This window comes from Neophocaena asiaeorientalis, unplaced genomic scaffold, assembly GCF_003031525.2.
Source record: "Neophocaena asiaeorientalis asiaeorientalis breed wild unplaced genomic scaffold, Neophocaena_asiaeorientalis_V1.1 scaffold126, whole genome shotgun sequence".
Taxonomy (NCBI): domain Eukaryota; kingdom Metazoa; phylum Chordata; class Mammalia; order Artiodactyla; family Phocoenidae; genus Neophocaena; species Neophocaena asiaeorientalis.
Window position 1 is genome coordinate 416,380 of NW_020174565.1, and position 20,391 is coordinate 436,770.

Genomic DNA, 20,391 nt, shown 5'->3' on the forward strand with positions numbered 1-20,391 from the left:
CATAAAAGCTTTCTGTACTCACATTATTTTTAAAGAAGTTTCTTTTTAAATTATAAAACTAATACATTCTCATTACCAAAAATAAGAAAATACATACAACCATAATGAAGAAATAAAATACATCCATAATCACTTCATTCGAAAAATAAGTTCTAGTATATTAAGGTGGTTCATTCTAGTCTTTGACCATATGTATGTATTTTTCATTATGCTATAAGAAAAAAGCCCCAGTATACATACATATAAACCCAAAACTCTCACCAATGTTAAACAAATTCAGATACTAAATTCAGAAGCAACCAACACTTCAATTGCTGAATTCTGCATTATACAAATCACTAAGTTCAATAAAGCTCATCCCAGCTTCTATCCCCTTACATTTGTTAACTAGTCCAGTCACAGACTAGTGAATATACTTAATGCCACTCAGCTGAAACTTAAAAATAGTTAAAATAGTAAATTTTGTTATGTATATTTCACCACAATTTTTAAGAAGACAAAAAAAAAAATCCCACAAGATTTTTACCTATAAGGTGTTTTTTTCCAACTCCTAGACTATAAAATCCTTTCTGTCTAAAATATTCTGATTAAATGGTTTCCCTGGTACTAAAAAGCTTCCAAAACCTGATGCACAAATACTTATAATATTGTTTTTCTACCAAACATTTAAAAAAATATTCTGGAATGTTAAGAGTGCTCTTAACTAAACTAAAAACTAAAAAGGTGCTTTAGTAGCTTTTCCCCATCCCATAACTTGAGTTGGAGTCCAGGAGTTTAGAAGCGCACAAGTAAACAGCAGTGAGCAGGGTATCTGCTCTAGAGGAAATGTAATTAAAAGTGCACAGAGTTAACCTACTTCACTAGGCAAATTAATTTTTTTAAAACTTATAAATGAAAAGAAACACAATAGAAAGATGTCATCTGAGTATTATCAGGGATCTGATTTTGCAATGCACAGCTTATATATTTCAAATATCCAAGGCACCATATGCGTTTAGTCCAATTTTATTTCCAATTGTTTTCATTCAAAACTTGTATTAATAACTGCTTGATGTGATGGTTTTCTTCTTCAGATTTGTAGCTTCTTTCAATAAAATTGAAAGCCATATTATTGCTTAACACCTAAAATATATTTTGCTTAACTTTAAATCTACTCACATACACTCAGGCTAAAAATAAATGCTCTTCCACAAGTTAGATTTGGGGGAATTTTGTAGGCTTTGTTTTATTTTTCAGTTTTAATTGGCACCATGAGAAGCAGCCAACTAGATCCTTTTTCAGTGTAGTCAAGGTTGACTTTTTCACTTCCACACCATGATTAGTTAATCATCTGGTGCCTTCCTATTAAAACTGGTTTTTAGCCTGTGAACTTTTCTTTCAGCTTCCAACAGAGGATTTCATTGCTTCAGGAATTGAGGTGTGTCTAAGTTTTTACCTGGGAGCAAAACTGATGCAAGCGTTTCTGGTTTAGGGTGGGGAGGACCTGCATAACAGGCTATCTGCAGACTCCTGAAGACTCTTGCTGTCCTGAAGACAGCAGAGACGCTGAGAGGGCTTTCCTTAGACATCGCATGCAGGCGGTTGGAAGGACTAAAGCAGCAGCTCCCTTGGGTTCGTTCACCAAGGAAATCAGAGACAATGGCTTGGCTCCTTTTCAGAACCACAGGGGCTCTGGCCATTTTAATGGTAAGTCCTATTTTTTTCTAATAATTGCAAACTTTCCCTGTTTCCTTCCTTGTTAGAGAATGCTATATTTGACTGCTGAATCCCTATTATAAATTCTAAAAAGAGTACAGAGGAAATAAACATTTTAAAATGAAACTGTAAAGATTACCAATTTCCCCCTTTTGTTGCTTTTTTTAATGTTGTATTTTCACATAAGAAAATAAGGCAGATGATAGAAATGAATTTGAAAGTTGCCTTTTAGCATTTCTTTAGGTAAATAATTAACTAAAGAATTAAATAATCCTGGTCTCAAGTCTATTTTCCACAACACCTTCACTTTCTTCAAAGTAATGCTTTTATTCATCTTTTTATTCATGCTTTTATTCTAATACACAAACTAAAACACATAAAAGAGAACAAGCTCTATTTTCCAAGGTTTTATATCTCTTAAGCATATGGCTAAGAATTGTACATGCCTGGTCTTGATACCTGACATGTTTTTAAGTAGTCAAAGACCATGGAATTAGAATCAAAGCAATGTTTGACTCTAGAGAAGTTGGGAGGGTTATTAAGAAAACAGCGTTTTACGTTTAGCCTTTATGTGCAAAAGACATCCAACCTTTGGGTACAAAAGAAGACAGAATATTTTATAAGCCAGTTTTTCAGAAGAGTAATACTTTTGTGGATTGGGAAAGTTTTATATAATATTACATAAAAGAGAAGTGGAATCTAGAGAGCAAAGCACTAGCCTGGATGTTACAGACTAGTTTTTTCCTTAAATGTGTTGTTTTAGTAAAGAAGAAAACTTGTCACAATATTATCAGTTACACAAAGATATCAAAATAGTGAAATATACCATAATGAATATTTTTTAAATTCCTAATACTGATCCCTCATTTTATCAATAATAAATTGGGTTGGCCTACACATCAGTTTCCCTCATTTCCTCATCTAAAAAAAATGAGATAATTGAACTTCAAGAAGTTATAGGAGATAGTTCTCAAGGAAGAACATTCTAAAAATTAAATATGTTTAAAATTAGAATAGACTGCCTGTGAGCCAGTTTCCCAGCCTTCCTTCTCATGGCAATGGTCAAGCAGAAAAATTGGTATCACACCCTTCTGTTTGAGTCTGTTTCTATTATGACAGTATAACTAATTGTTTTGGCAATCTAATGAATTTAATTGACCCAGGAACGTTGTAAAAAGAAATGTGACAATTGTAATGACTTCTCCACTTTTCCAGATGGTCCTTTCTGAACTAAATGGACTGCAGGTAGCCTCATAACCCATCTGTCCAAGCCAATGACCAACCTGGGAAGCTAGGGGATATGTGGAAGGGAATGTCGGAATAGTGTTGTCACGGAGTTTGACGGCCACATGCTTAGAGGAGCTTCTTTCCCTGATTTGACATGTACCACTCTCAGTTACCATTCTGGTTCTGGAGTGACTGTAAGATCCTTATACTGAGGGCTGTTGTATTCTTCTTTTTATCCCCAATGCCCACCATAATATCTGTCTTACAGTGGATGCACAATTGTTTGAAGAATGGATAAATGAATGATTGAATGAGGTCTCTCTCAACTATAATTTCCCCTCACGGTGCCTCTATAATGCTAGTCGTGGAAGAAGCTATGAGGGGTTAGAACATTTTGCTCCCCTCAGGAAAATTTTACAGGCACACATACACAAACACACAAGCTATGTAAACAACAATATAACTTCATACATAATTGTTAAACTGAGAGGTCTGGACCTGCTCTTTCCAATATGGTAACAGTAGCCACATGTGGCTATCAACCACTTGAAATGTGGTTGATCTGTATTGAAATGTGCTGTTAAGTATAAAGCATACACCATGTTTTGAAGATTCAGTATGAAAAAAATGTAAAATTTATCATTAATAATTTTTATGTTGATTACATATTGAAATGGCAATATTTTGGACATTAGTTTAAAATATATTAATAAAATTAATTTCACCTTTTTAATATGAATAATAGAAAATTTTAAATTATATATGCAGCTCACATTTGTGGTTATTATGTTTCAACTGGATGGTGCTGGTCTACTCTTAATGCTATTAGTGGAAGGCAGTGTCAGTCAGAGGTGAGGTAGGCAAACCAGGCTCCATGGACCAGGTGAGATTTGAGCTGCTTTTTGATAAGTATAGATGGGCGACAGGGAGATATCTTCGGTTGTCAGCCCAGCACATGCAAAGGCAGGCGCAATTACGGCACTTGCCTAGAGGCAATGGACACACTGATTTGGCTGGAATGATAGTCTGCATTGGAGAATCTGGACATGAAGTTAAAAAGGCAGATGAGGGTCAGACTGAAAAGTGCATTCTGTGAAGGGTAATGAAACCCTTTTAGAAGTGGGGAGCCACCCAGAGTTTCAAAATAGCTTGGTGATGGGAAAAAACAATGTTTTTAAAAGCACTGTGGAGTGGGAAAGCAAATATTTTATTAAAGGGTGGGGTCTGAAAGTTGGAAGACCTGTTTGGAGGTTTTGAGTTAATGCCACCAACCTATGACCATACAAGTGTTGCCTAGAGAGGTAATATATGAAAGCTAAGTCACAGACTCCATTCTATGCCTGTACCACTGACTCACTCCAGGCCTTGCTTCCTTAGCTGTCAAATAAGAATAATCATATCCCCCTGACTAATGAGAATGACCACAGTAAGAATAAAGGAGCAATGTGCACAGGAAAGTGCTCTGGAAAACATAAAGTGCTTTGTAAGACTCTAATTCCTATTATTTGTAATATTTTAGTAATAAAGATGAATCTTGATTGATGAAGCAATCCAATTTCCAGTACTAATAAATATATGAAAATTAATTTCCTCCTGAGCCTTTCCGAAAGTTAAGATTCTAAAATCAGAATAACCTTGCCAAGAAATTCCAGCCAGCCCTGCCTGACTTGAGCAAAACTTAGGAAAGATGTCATTACTTCCACCTATTACCGCTCCCACTTACTTAATACCCGAAACCGGTTTTCACTTAGAACACTCAATGACGTTTCTCATAAACTTCTTAGCCTTTGTCTCTTCCTTTCCTGTTAAGAGTCATTCTGGGGCTTCCCTGGTGGCGCAGTGGTTGAGAGTCCGTCTGCCGATGCGGGGTACACGGGTTCATGCCCTGGTCCGGGAAGATCCCACATGCCGCGGAGCGGCTAGGCCCGTGAGCCATGGCCTCTGGGCCTGCGCGTCCGGAGCCTGTGCTCCGCAGCGGGAGAGGCCACAGCAGTGAGAGGCCCGGGTACCGCAAAAAAAAAATTTAAAAAAAAGAGTCATTCTGATAGCCTAAGGTGAGGGCTTGCTTTGGAAAATTCATCACAAGAATTACATAGGCAATTGGCTACTATCCATAATTATACTATGAATAATTGAATTTGTATAACATGCACATTTTTCTTGCATGGCCACTGCACAGTTGGCCAGGCTCTACACTGCACAATGCCAGGAAGTGCATTCACATATACTACAATGTGAACAGTGCCCCCTGGAGCTGTGCAAGGAGCAACCTACTCAATTGTATGGTGGAGCTCTGGTTCTTATCTTTTTCTTTTCTTTCTTTTTTTTTTTTTTTTTTTAACCCGTGTCCCCTGCATCGGCAGGCCGACTTTCAACCACTGTGCCACCAGGGAAGCCCTCTTATCTTTTTCTGATGCTCAAGAAAGAGAAAGTCCTTACGTGCCTTGACATGAATAATAATAATAAAAGGTCACTTAATATCACAGTGGCTCTTTTACACCTTTTTTTAAAAGTCTGGACAAAAGTAATTAACACTTATTAAGCAGTTACTGTAGGCTAGGGATCATCTATATGCTTTAGACGTGTTAATTCATTTAATCCTCACAACAAACCTATAAAGTAAGTAGAATTATTATTTCTATTTTACAGATGAGGAATCTGAAAAATTAAGTAATGTTCCCAAGTTATTCAGCTGGTACCTGGTGAGACTGGGATTTTAATTCAGGGATTCAGGATCCAGTGTCCAATTTTCTATTGCTACATTTGACTGCATCCTACACAGTATTTAAAATGAGCTCTTGAAAACAGCCATGGGTATTTGTTTTCATCTCTATCATGATACAAGGCTTAACTTTCTAAATTGAGCTTACTCTAAACATCAGTTATTAAAAGTTGAACCATCCTAAATTAATTTTTAAGTAATTAAACATATATAATTTTTTTCAATTAAAGAATTTGCCTTGATTAATACAAAGCTTATTAAAATACTTCCAGGTTTTTAAATTTTAATTTTAAAAAGTCTCTCTATATATAAAGCTATGAGGTATCATAAAATATAAATCACTCATTTCTTCTGAATTGTACATATGAAATTTATTCCAACATGTATTGAATGACCTCTATGATCTGACACATAAATAATCATTGTACTTAACCAATTATAAAAATAATATCACCAACCTATGTATATATATTTCATGAATTTTTCCAAAAATAATTAATAATTTAAAAAAATCAAGTTTAAAATTTGTAATGATTTCTTTGAATTACCCAATTCATTCTATAAATTTCCCAGAGGGGAGTGGGTGTGATCCACTCTTATCCCATTCTGAGAAGAGTGGCCATGCCCTAGCCTGGCTAGGACTAGCTCCGTGGATCCAATGCACAGTCTAACAGTCTGTCCTTCCCCACACTAAAGTATCAGATTATTCTAAACAAAACCTTGGCCAACTCAGTAAAAAGCAATTGTTATTATATATGATATTTAAAAATCCAGTCACCCATATCCTCAAAATATATTTATTGTGGACCTACCATACTCAATAGGAATCTTAATGATATAACTACATACATTTTAATTAGCAAATAAGGCATGTGAATATCAAATCACTTTATGTCATACGCTTTTTAACCTAATAATCTCATTTGCTTTTAATAAAATATTTCTAATTCTTACGTATGCCAAGGTATTTAGACCATATCAATGCTTTAAAAACCATGTAGTCAAAATTATAAAAATAGGGCTTCCCTGGTGGTGCAGTGGTTGAGAGTCCGCCTGCCGATCGATGCAGGGGACACGGGTTCGTTCCCCGGTCTGGGAAGATCCCACGTGCCACAGAGCGGCTGGGCCCATGAGCCATGGACGCTGAGCCTGCGCGTCCGGAGCCTGTGCTCCGCAACGGGAGAGGCCACAACAGTGAGAGGCCCACGTACCGCAAAAACAAAACAAAACAAAACAAACAACAACAACAAAAAATTATAAAAATAACCAGGAAACAAAGGGAAGAAAGAAAAGTAAAGAAATTCTCAAGATATGGAGTGTTTTCTCCACATTGGTATTTCCTAGACTCTAGGCCACAAAAAAAGAAAACTTAGTTGATTTACATTGTCAAGAAGCTATTGAAATATTTATTACATATTCAAAATACTTATATGAACAAAGTAACTAAAACATCTAAGTAGCCACATATGAGTATTAATTAACTAAAATAGGAAAGATTTTTTAAAACACTATTCGAAATAATGTAAGCCTATGATTATATGTCTCAATACACATATAAAGAACACTGCATTATTCAGAAGTGCCCCATATTCCTAGAAATACAAAAATAATCCCATTTTCACAATATTCCCTAAAATTGGAGAAGATTCTTGTTGGCCTGACTTTAAAAGAGAGGATGGGAAACAGTAAAGGTCTGGCTGAGTGACTTCTCTAAGGGCTCTGATTCATTGAAATGATTGAACAAATAAGAAACACCTGTCTGCAATGCTCATTTTCCATAGTTCAGGGTTTGTCCTTCCTTTGCTTCCCAGGAAAAGAGAAATCATGTCTTAATGTCTACTAGAAGAATCATTCTCCGTGGGGCTAGTACAAACATGGTTCATATTTTCTGGATGACTCTGGTTTTCCTGTAAAAGAGACTGTGCCTGGCCCATCCCTCCTCTCACGTGTGGCTGAGTTGTTCTTATGAACTGAGAAAGTAGTACAATGACTACATTGCTCTGGTCTTTTCTCCCAAGTAACTCATGATATTGTTTAATAAAGAGCAGCAAAGCTGTAAAATCATTTTGAGACCTGTTAGAACCACAAGTAATGGTTCTTTTTCATGACAATTTTAAAAAACACCCTTTGAAATAAAGACTTTACTGAAATTTTTAGAATGGAAGGGTCCTGGCATTCTATGTCTGGTATGATTATTCCTTTGGTTCAGACTGGGACCTGCCTCTTTATTATAACCTTCCAAAATAAACAATGTAATAAATCTGCATTGTTTCAGGAATAACTGCAGCCTTTGCCAGGAAGAAATCTAAACTATCATATAACTTTCTTTCTATGACTAGTTTTTTTTCTATTTATTTACATTGACTTTGGTTAGAATCTAGTGTAGTGGTGATGTGCACGCTTTAGAGTCAGGCTGCAGGGGTTCAAATCCTGGCTCTCCTGGGGCTGTTAGTTGGGACAAAGTACTCATTCTCTCATGTCTCCATTTCTTCATCCATGAAATAAGGATTACAATAATAGAATCTCCTTCAGATGACTGCCATACTAAGTGAGATAGTAAACATAAAGCTCTATGAATAGCAACTGGCACAAAAAAATAGTCATTTTTTTCTTCTGATTTATTTTTCACAATCTTTTCCCTAACAGATTCTCTTCAGATTAGGTAATCCGTGAGTCACAAAATAGTGGTTAAACATCTGCTGAGGGACAGGTATTGTACGAATTGCAAGAAGAAAAATAATACAGAAGCAATGATTTGGGAAGTTTGCAATTCTCTTGGCTTGATATCACAATGCACATAAAGCCATAAGAAATAATGAATCATGGTAAACCATTACGAGCGAAACTGCATGTTATAGAATATGTGTTGTACAAACTGAGAAAAGGAGACATCAGTAAGGACAGTTTCATGGAGACTGTTGGAACTTGAAATGATCTTAAAGGATGAGTAATATTTAAGTGTGTGAAGGGAAAGAAGAATGCATTCCAGGGGGAAAATGACACAGATGAAGGTCCTGTACGCCCTTGAGAAAGTGAAGACCCTGGCCCACCTGGCTTCATTTTATCTTTATTTTTAGTTTTTTTCAGATCAGTATGAATATTAAGCTCAAATTTAAATTGAACTAGTAAGGCAGAGATGCGCAGATCCATGTCCCACAGAAAACAACACTAGTGGTTGGAATAGCATATCCCGATCTTTTACGTTTCATTCTCTAAATTAGACTAGTTCCTTTCCACTCTCTCCACTCTTATATGACTAAGAAAATGCCTTACCCTGCAGTTGCAACTAACTAATACAGCACTGACTTTGTACAAGTCAGTAGCGTAGGTCATGGCTTTTAATAATCTCCTATGGCACTTTCTGAAGCTTATCACAATGATGCTCATCATTGTTTCCCAAAGCAATAGCTTCCATAGCTCCCGGGAAGTGTTTATAGAGCAACCAGGTAAGAAATGTCTGGTTGCTGCAACAACTGTTAGAATTTTGAAAAGTCCAATAGATTCTCCTATGTATCATTGAAATGCTGTAGTCAGATTAAAGAACTGAAAGAACTTGTTTATACGAAGAGTATTTTCTTTTTTTTGGAAGGATTTTGCCCTTTGAATACTGCATCTCCAAATCTACTTCTTTTGAAATAGAAACAAACTACAATATGAACAGCAGAATGTAAAAACCAGGATTATTATCTTATATAATTACTTATTTGAAGAATTCACATTTAATTTGACTTTATTTAAATGTCTACAGGTGGTCCTTTTTGTTCATGGAGAATTGAGAATAGAGGTAAAGTATGAAAAAGTTTTTTGTAATTAAAGTAACAGTTTAGTTAAAAAATTAAAATTGTACTCAGGAAAAACAAATATTTAATGTTTTAAATTATTTAATAATTTAATTGTGAAAATATAATTAAAATTCTAATTGCTAACCTAATAATATTTAAATACTAGCAAGAATAAGTGTCATTATTGTAACTTATCTCATGCATTCTTCTTATCTTAAATAAATCAACAGGTTTTCATTAAACCTGTCTTTTATGCACAGAATAGTTAGACGTTGTGGAATATATATAGAAAATATAAAATATGATTCAATGCTAATATTAAAAATCATATAGCTCTGTAGCTATTCTAGTTATTTAATGTTTCTTCTTTGCTTGACAGTGTGAGGGAGAGAAAATTAGATATTTAACAGTCTGAGAGATCTTGAGACATAGGAGGCTCCTCAACCTAGGTGTCTATAATTAATACTCAAAGCAAAAATTTCCAACAATGTGCATAATAAAATGGAATCCCTTTTTACATAAGACAAAAGGACAACATGGAGAATATGAGACAGCGGTACAAGGCAAAAGGAGATACAAACGTGAATGGGTGAAATTTGCAAGACCCTGCAGAGAAGAAGAAGACAACTCAAAAAGAAATCCAATTGCCACAGTAAGTCTTATGAGCAGAATTTTCAGATAAATGTACTAGATGTAAATTAAAATAATATGACAATTCCGATTAGCAAAATGCAGACTGAAGAGTCCACAGAACAAATAACCTGGCATCTTCAACAAAACAAAAAACACAGTAATAATAGTAATAACAATTTAAAAGAGAGAAAGATGAAGGAGCTATAGCTTCTAGAGTAATAAAACATAATTAAGAGACATTTCAATCAATTTCAATGGATACACCTTTTGGGATTCAGATTCTAGCAAACAAAGAGAAAAATTATATGGAAAGTGCTTTGTTTGGGGCAGCAAATTATGCTCAGAGAATAAGATTTTTATCAGTAATTTATTTAACACGGGTTCACTGCAGGAGTTATAATAATTTCACAAGCCAATAACATATAAGATAATGTCTCTCAATAAACCAATAAATACCGTACTCCTAACCACAAGTAGATTAATCACACTATTGTTCCAGGCAAGGGAGAGGTTAAAGGAATAGAGTACAAATGTAGTTGAGTTGTACTTTTCTACGAGTTGGTTCTTGGGAGAGCCAGTTTAGTCAACCACAAGCTGATGTCCAGTGCAAAAACACAAGTCCCTTATCACTACAGCACGTTACTAGGGAACAGAGGCGGTGGTACTGGCAAGCAAGATCGTGGTTTTCACCACTGCCAGGCAAAGAGCTGCCTTGCCCAGGCAGGAGCTAATAATGCCCCAAGGTCTTCAAGAGAGCTATTTAGGTCAGCAAAGAGTTGCCTTGCCCAGACTGAACACTCTCAAGAGGTCCTCATAATCTCTTGATATTTAAAGCTTAAATGTCCCCCAGCCATAATTAATGGCTGCTCCACATGTTCGTATCAATAAGCCCCCAACATTGCTCCCCAATAGCTGAGCTACTGAGTGTTTATTGACAGCCACGGATGTCCATGACGACATCCTGACACAGCTTTCTCAACATAAGCAACTTCACTCTTAGAACAAAACAACTGTATTCTTAGATTTTTTTTTAAGTGGATTTGAAATCGTACTGTACCAATACACAGCAATAAGATAATTAAAGATGGTTGAGAGTCAACATTGGATTGGCCATGTATTCAGAATTGTTGAAGCTGGGTGATGAGATATATCAGGTTCATTATACTCTTCTAACTTTATAGTATATTTGAAGTTTTCCCTATTAAAAAGTTTAAAAAATAATAATAAAAGCAATGCATTCTAATATTAACACTTACTATATAATCCCTTTCCCTTTTTTTCTCCAGCTCCTCCTTTTTAAACTAAAATAAATGTCTTTTTTGTTTTTTTGATGTTACCTGCGAAGGAAGGGAGCATCCAGAAGTAGCCTTGTCAATATTAAGTGTCCTTGACTTTCTCTCAACCTTTTAACATCACCATGGTGACCACAATCTGGGCAAATATTCTAAAGCCAGAATGATTAACGACACATTGGTCCATAGTGGTCAACAGAAGCAAAAATTTGAGTTTATTTCACACTCCTACTATCTATCAAGGCAAAAAAAGGAAACAGCACAGTGTCAAGAAAGTGTGAATAAAATGAATAGCTGACTTGAGAGTATGGAGGAGAGGAGGGAAAGGAATAGGCCTGAGTGATGATCACCTTAACATTTTTGGTATTTTGGGCTACAGATTTCTTCAGACTTCCAAGCAGCCCAGAATATTACCTACCACATTTCTGGAATAGGAGTGGATCAGCCCCCTTTGGGAATCTTCATTATTGACAAAAACACTGGAGAAATTAACATAACAGCCATAGTTGATCGTGAGGTAACCCCAAGCTTCCACGTAAGTTTGTGTCCTCGATATCGGCCACCCTTCCCCTGGTGCACAGTGGCTTTAGGAGGTTAATTTAGAAGAGAGATCAGTGCATGAATCCATCCACCAACAAATAACAATATTAGTCCCTCTACAAAGAGCCTCCCCTGGACTTCCCCGGCAGTCCAGCGGTTAAGACTCTGCGCTTCCTCTGCAGGGGGCGCAGGTTCGATCCCTGGTTGGGGAACTAAGATCTTGCATGCCTCACAGCATGGCCAAAAAATTAAAAAATAAAATAAAACAAAGAGCCTCCCCTTATGGTTGTGCCCCTGAAGGAATACCCCAGGAGGGTGCATGAGCGCTCAACTCCAGCACGCTGTTTGCCAAGAGCTTCATGCTGCCAGGAGACACGTACCAGCCTGCAGGAAGGGGCAATTTGCCCAACTGGTATGCCCAGAGTCGGCACTTTTTCCTGCTTTGTCTCCTCTCTGGGGAAATACTTTTCCTCTTTGCACAAAAGCACTGTACATGCCAGGAGAGGCCTTGTCTCTACAAGTTTTAATAATAGGCAAACTAAAGTTTGTAGAATGTTAATTAACATTTCCCCTCCTTTTCTAGATTACCTGTTGTGCTCTCAGTGCCCTGGGACAAGAGGTAGAGAAACCACTTACACTAACAGTCAAAATTTTAGATATAAATGACAATGCTCCAGTGTTCTCACAAAGTATGGTCACGGCTGAAATTGAAGAAAATAGTGCTTCGAGTAAGTCTTAACTACCATTTTTAATTTTTTTTTTTCAAATACAAGTATCACTATAGTACATCATTTTTACAAGCTAATTTATCCTCTTAGTTTCATCAGTAGTTTTGAAGAAAAATTCCTCAAGATAACCTGAGTCTTCCTTTCTAATATTTGTGGTTGAGCTATTTGTCCACTGCCAGTGTACTATATTTCCAAGTTGTGATTGTTATCAAGTCAAAGCTTATCCTAGTCACAAAGCTAAGGAGGTGGCTTTAGGCAACCTGGATGCATCAGTTGGGCTTTTTTAGATTATAAGGGACAGAGATACACTCATTGCTTGGATAATGGGGGGGAAGGGAGAATTATAAGTCCAACCAGCAAGGGAAAAAATAAAGAGAAAATAGTCACAACCAACCAAGGCTTAGTGAGAAGTGGAGGATTTTTACAGAAGGCAGCGCAGCTCACCTGATTGACAGAGACAGTAAGAGATATTGCAAGTGACATGTAATGTTTTTTTAGCACACAGATAGTTTTTTTGGTTTTTTTTTAATTAATTAATTTATTTTTGGCTGTGTTGGGTCTTCGTTTCTGTGCGAGGGTTTTCTCTAGTTGCAGCAAGCAGGGGCCACTCTTCATCGCGGTGCGTGGGCCTCTCACTATCGCAGCCTCTCTAGTTGCGGAGCACAGGCTCCAGACGCGCAGGCTCAGTAGTTGTGGCTCACGGGCCTAATTGCTCCGTGGCATGTGGGATCTTCCTGGACCAGGGGTCGAACCCGTGTCCCCTGCATTGGCAGGCAGATTCTCAACCACTGCGCCACCAGGGAAGCCCCACACAGATAGTTTTAATATATTTTTTTTAATTTTTAAAATAGATTTATTTAATTAATTAATTTATTTAATTTTGGCCGTGCTGGGTCTTTGTTTCTGCACACGGGCTTTCTCTAGTTGCGGAGAGCAGCTTGCAGTGCGTGGGCTTCTCCTTGCGGTGCCTTCTCTCTTGCGGAGCACGGGTTCTAGGCGTGCGGGCTTCAGTAGTTGTGGCTTGTGGGCTCTAAGAGGCAGGCTCAGTAGTTGTGGTGCACGGACTTCGTTGCACCGCGGCAGGTGGGATCTTCCCAGACCAGGGCTCGAACCCATGTCCCCTTCATTGGCAGGCATATTCCCAACCACTGTGCCACCAGGGAAGCCCTCTAGTTTTAAGATCTTAAAAGACAAAGATCAGTTTGAAATTGTGCTGAACATTTCATGTGAACATAATGTCAATCTTTACATATTCTTTAATAAACTTCTTCTGTATTCCTAGACTCACTGGTGATGATCCTAAATGCCACAGATGCAGATGAACCAAACAACTTGAACTCTATAATTGCCTTCAAAATTATCTCTCAGGAACCTGCAGGCACACCCATGTTCCTCATAAGCAGACACACCGGGGAAGTCCACACTTTGAGCAGTTCACTTGATCGAGAGGTAAAGCAAGGCACTGGGGAGCGTTCAATAACTCAGGATTCTGTTGTAAGAATGCTAAGAGAGGTGACTCCTTTCTACCTGAGAATGAAAGGAGGAAGGAACAGAGGTTCCCAGGACTCACGTGGCCCAATCTAGGGAAACTCCTTGCATCCTAGTGTGATTCTGCTGGGGTGGGATGTGTACTTGAGACCTGCACAATCAACTGTACCTAAGGAAACAAGTATCAGCATACCTGTGGGAGTTAAAGCGGGGAGTAAGGGAAGGCATTGCATGCACGACAGAGGCTGAACCGGGGTTAATCCCTCATATGATGGAGGAGAAGGAAATTTCTTAGATGGAGGGAGAAATTTCTCTCTGGAGTAAAGCCTTCTCTGCTGTCATGCTTTTTCTCCTGACTTCTTTCAAATTTACTCCTACTTCCGGAATACTAAAGAATCCCGTTCCTCTCTCTGCTCCATTGTCCTACCACCACATCTCCATCAATGCACGCTACCCCATCAGACTCTGTATAACTTTTATACAAGTGATTTTCCAAACAGACCAGCAGGGAAGCTCTGTAAGTGAGTTTCCCTCCGATAAACATCCCACCATCCTCATTATCCCTTTTTGCTCTAAGTGTACTATCCTGCCCTAAGAAGCTCAGAAAAAACCTGTACTAGCCTCATAAAGACTTCCACCTAACCACCCAGAGCCCCACATACCTCCTCTATGATGGGCAATGAAGTGCGTGTGGTCCTTCTAGAGAATGAACCACGAACTTGAATATTTTCACCTCCTTCCCATAGGAAGCAAGTAGTTGTCATTCATATCTCTGGCACTAGAGATTAATCATTTTTCTTTATTTTTTCTCCAAATTTAGCAAGTTAGCAAGTATCATCTGGTTGTGAGTGGTACAGACAAAGATGGAGAAGGACTTGTAGCACAATGTGAATGTAGCATTAAAGTGAAAGATGTCAACGATAATATTCCAAGCTTCACAGAATCGCAGGTGTGCCTTTCATTCCTTGAAAAATAATTATGTATTTTTTTTATGTTATACCTTGCCATCCTAATCCAGGATTCGCCTGCTTGCTGGCTTTTATTTAAGCTCTCTGCACTTTTCTTTTAAAATAAGCTATCGTAAAATATAAGAATTCAGTAACCAGCAAGGAGGCAATACATAATTAGAGAATTAATGACTAATGCCATTCAGAATGAATATAATTCATTTAGATAAAACCTGCCAGTGAGTCTTAAATTTTGCTTTTTTTAAAAATATTTTTTATTTTTTTAGTATTCAGCAAGTATCGAGGAAAACACTTTAAGTTCTGACTTGCTTCGATTTCAAGTAATAGATTTGGATGAAGAGTTCACAGATAATTGGCTTGCAGAGTATTTCTTTACCTCTGGAAATGATGGGAACTGGTTTGAAATACAAACTGATTCCACAACTAATGAAGGCATCTTGAAGGTTGTTAAGGTAAGGTCTGATTTCCCTTCAGTGGGAAAAATGTTCTGTATTAACCAAAACTAGTACTATATTTTAACCAAAACTGTCATAAATAAACTTTATTCAGTTATGAATAATAATACCACTTCTTTATAGAAAACGTAAAAAACACATAAAAGTAGATAGAATTTTGAAGACACACATAGCCCCATTACCTAAGGAAATTCTCTTAACATGTTGATTTGTTTCCTTCCAAGCTATCACACTTTCTATAGCAACACAAACACACTAATATACATATATTTATCGGTGTGCCTGTTTTATGCGCAAGAAAGTAAAACACACTTCCTGACTTAAACTCCGGAACAGACAAGAATACATGGAATAGCTGCTTGTGAATTTGTCCACTTACTTTAAATGGATTAGGTACGGTCCTCAGAGGGAAAAAAAATGTGACTTTTTCTAGAAAATGGAAATGTAAAAACTAAATCTGAAAAATAAAAAATAAATAATTGAGTAACACTTCCATTTAACAGGCTTGGCTACAATAGACCCTTCATCTGAAATAACATAAGGCTATTTATGCCTGGATATTGTATAGACTAGAAAAATATTACCACTATTTCAGGACATTCCTTGCCATAGAACATTGGACTATATGGGAGCTTCTCTCTTTAATTCTGTGACTCCAGTAGAATGACAGATCCGTAATATGCCTTAACAGGGAGATCCCTGGAATTCTAGATTGTTGGAAGCCACATAAGTGGTTGCTATTACTCTGCTTTTCAGAGTGGGTTACAGCCATCCTCAGTTGCAAGGGTTTTGTTATAAACTCCCAACAATGCCTAGGAATGAGATATTCCCAGTCTTCTGTGTTGGTGTCATCCAGTCTCCCAAACTAGAAACCTGGGCCTTGTCCTTCAGTCGTGGCATTTTCTCACCACCTAGAGCCAGACATCAAATTCTGCCCTAGAAACCGCCCTTAAAGTCTAGCCCTGGTCTTCCTTCTCACAGCCTGTATTCTTCTCAGCCTTGCCCCCTCCCTTCCTGATTGACGTAGCTACCTCCTGTGTATACTTCCCTTCATTCTCCTTCAACCACATTTTTCTTAAAGCCAATTTGGACCAGCTCCTCTCCTCTTTAAAAACTTTACTTGTTCTCCATTGGCTGTGAAAATGGCCCTCAATCAAGATTGTCCATGTGAATGACCTGCAGCTTCTCCCTGCCTGCGGCAAGTTAGGAACTGCTGGTTCAGTTGGTCTGCAGGGAAGGCCAGGCAGCAAGCGGTTCTTAAAGGCTCCTCAGGGGACTCTTAATATGCAGCCGGGGTGATGACCTCCTGCTGGCCTTTGAGATGACCTTCAGCCCCCTCAGAATTGCATCCAAGGCCTCTCAGCAGTCATCTCCCTATCACCTTCTGTAACTGGTATTTGCAAGTGCTTTCACTCTGCCTGAATAACTCCTCTTCAACCTGTATCACTCTGCTCACATGAAAACCTCTCGGACGCCTTTCCTGACTTTCCCAAGTACAAGTCTTCACTCGCTTTCACACATAGACTCTGTAGTCTCTTTTGTCAATTACCCCTTATATTATAATTACCTATTTAAGCATCGTTCTCTTCTTCTCCACTAGGAAACACTTGAGCCCACAACACCAGTCATTGCAAAGTTAAAACTCAAATCTGGTTCTCATACCATAATTATTTTCAGTTATACACAAATGTAACCGAAATGAACATTTCCTTATCCCATCACCCTGAAAAAATTTACTAGTGAATGGAAAAAGCTATCCTGGGATACCTCAGGCCTTGATTTGGGCCACTCAATAACAGAGTCAAACAAATAGGTAACACACAGGACTATCTGAAAATGGTTCTATGAAGAGTCGGTGGGCCACCCACTCATCGTTTTGCAGAGGCCTGTTTGCCAACCAAGTTTATTAGGATACTTTATCTTTGCCAACAGGGAATTTTTAAAGCCAGAAAGGATATTATTGCACAGGAATCCAATAACTATTCTGTGAATGGACGTAGCTGCCATTTACAGGAATGTATTATGGGCCTTAATCAGTTCAGTCCTTACAACAATCTGATGAGGTAAGGGTTTTTTACCAGAAGCAAAAAGTTGAGGATCAGAGATAGTAAAAATTGTGCCCTGAGTCACATAGCTATTAAGTAGCAGAAGCAGGGTTCAAACCATGTTACCATAGAAAATTTGTGATTCTTTCCACTGTACCACACAGCCTGAAGAAACTATAAAGATGTTTTGTTAGTCTAAAAAGAAGTACTCTGCTTTGTAAGTATCCATTACCAAACTGAGGTTTCATGAGTTACAAATTCTAAAGGATTCTCATCACAGCATTGTGAAGATCGTGAAACCGTTTTGCTGTATAGAAATAAAGGATTCATTCATGGCACGTAACATAGAACTCTCTTGTTCTCTTTCCAGATCATATTTTTGTAACGCCTCTTTCCTTTTAATTTTATTTTTACTCTAGTCTCTAGATTATGAAAAACTACAAAGTTTGCAACTTGGTATCGCCGTCAGAAACAAAGCTGAATTTCACAAATCAATTATCTCTAAATATACAGTCCAGTCAACCCCACTCATAATCCAAGTAATAAATATGAAGGAAGGAATTGTATTCCGTCCTCCTTCCAAGACATTTATTGTCCAAAAAGGCATAAGCGGTGAAAACCTGATCAATTATATCGTGGGATCATATCAAGCCATTGATGAAGACACTGGCAAAGCTGCCTTATTTGTCAAGTGAGATTTTATTTTAATATTTTAGTATTCCTTGAATTTTTTTTATTTTATTGAAGTTTAGTTGATTTACAATGTTGTGTTAATTTCTGCTGTACAGTAAAGCAACTCAGTTATACATATATAATCATTTTCATATTCTTTTCCATTATGGTTTATCACAGGATATTGAACATAATTCCCTGTGCTATACAGTAGGACCTTGTTGTTTACCTTGACTAGTTTTAATTTATAAACTATTACAATATAACATCTAAACTATTCTGTGCCAAGGATACAAAGAGATACAAAGCAGCCAACTCAAGGAACCATATAACTCAAGAAGAGGCATGCTATGAGCAAAGGTAGCATAAGCATAAGTTAAAGTGGAAACTAAGAAAAGAATGACTTAGCCTGTCTAGAGAGATCAGGAAAAAGTTTCATGGAGACTTTCAGTTGAGCCTTAAAAAAGAGTTGAATTTCACCAGAAGACCGTGATGCAGTCAGATAGAACAGCACATACAAGACACATATGCCTAAAATAGTAGAGCACCATGCAAAGTAGCTGCTGCAGTATAAAGAACAAGGACACAGGGCCTTCCGTGGTGGTGCAGTGGTTAAGAATCCACCTGCCAATGCAGGGGACATGGGTTCGATCCCTGGTCCGGGAAGATCCCACATGCCACGGAGCAACAAAGCCCATGTGCCACAACTACTGTATTCTGCATGTCCTAGGGCCCATGTGCCACAATTACTGAGCCCACGTGCTGCAACTACTGAAGCCCACGCACCTAGAGCCTGTGCTCCACAAGAGAAGCCACCGCAATGAGAAGCCCGCGCACCGCAACAAAGAGTAGCCCCCGCTCGCCCCAACTAGAGAAAGCCCATGCAGCAACAAAGACACAATGCAGCCAAAAAGAAATTTTGAAATAAAACAATAATAATAATCTTCATTAAAAAAAAGAACAAGGACACAGTTATTTTACTGAGCAGAGCAGAAAATTGAAAAACCAGGCTAACATATACTTAAGGATTATGAAATACTGCTTGTCTGTGCTAATATGTTAAGCTCCTGCTGCTTTTATAAAAGTATATTTCATAGTCTTATACTAAGTATAAATAAATATTAATGAGTCATTTTCATTAAATAGGTAACATTCCATGTTTGGAAAAAAACCTATTGTTGTTTTCTATTACAAAACAGATACACCTTGAGACGTAATAATGATGGTTTGCTAACTATTGATTCAAACACTGCTCAAATCAAATTTGTCAAAAATACTTTTCGGGATGTTGTTGTCATAGTTAACAAGACAATCACAGCTGAGGTTCTGGCCACAAATGGTAAGAAAAAATGTTTCATTTTTAGAGAAATATTTACTCCAACTGGCATTTCTTGAGGAATAGATGATTGTGATTATGAACACATTACCTTTATCATTAGATGAAGTTAATTATCTTAGGGGCCCTGGGTCTCAAGTCTGAGGTGGCTAAATCCAGGAGAAGACTGAGCGTCCCAGCTTCTCACTGGAGTTTGCTGGACCAGTGAATTCTTTGTTGGTCCTATTGTTGGCTGTTGGGGCAGGAATTTCTGGGTTTGAGAAGGTGGATAAAGATTGAGACAGAAAGCTTATCAGGGAAGCTCAGCTCCAATGTGAGGTGCCTTTGTGAGTTACTTACACACAGAGTGAGTTACTTATAGAGACCTCAAGCACTTATATCACTGAACAATAAAAATCTTTTGAAATGTTTTTAAAATAGTATTTACTGACTATGTGTGTTTCCCTAAGTGTAAAATTAATTTATGCTCAAGGCGATCAGCAAACATAAAAATAAAACAAAAGAATTAACACCCCATGGCCGCTGGGCCTGTGCGTCCGGAGCCTGTGCTCCGCAACGGGAGAGGCCACAACAGTGAGAGGTCCGTGTACCGCAAAAAAAAAAAAAAAAAAAAAAAAGAATTAACACCCAAAATCATGTTATCTGGGAAAACAGAAAAAAGCACTAAGGGAAACAACAGAAATAATTCATAATCCCACCACTGAGAGATTTTTATTTTATTGTTTTTGATTGTCAACATTAAAAAATTTTTCTTCAATAAACTTTATATTTTGGGTAATAAAAATAAATCATAGTTTGTTCCAAATAC

At 37.6% G+C, this 20,391-nt stretch overlaps 1 protein-coding gene across 1 annotated transcript in view; it reads left to right on the forward strand.

Annotated features, from left to right (window-relative positions):
- The first annotated feature begins 1,638 nt into the window (after window positions 1–1,638).
- DSG3 (desmoglein 3) overlaps window positions 1,639–20,391 on the forward strand; it is a 28,910-nt gene continuing 10,157 nt past the window's right edge. The window contains 10 exon segments of the mRNA XM_024757960.1: window positions 1,639–1,686; window positions 9,393–9,428; window positions 9,950–10,078; window positions 11,731–11,886; window positions 12,475–12,619; window positions 13,902–14,068; window positions 14,928–15,056; window positions 15,342–15,527; window positions 17,995–18,266; window positions 19,447–19,586. Of these exon segments, the coding sequence (XP_024613728.1) occupies window positions 1,639–1,686; window positions 9,393–9,428; window positions 9,950–10,078; window positions 11,731–11,886; window positions 12,475–12,619; window positions 13,902–14,068; window positions 14,928–15,056; window positions 15,342–15,527; window positions 17,995–18,266; window positions 19,447–19,586 (1,408 nt within the window).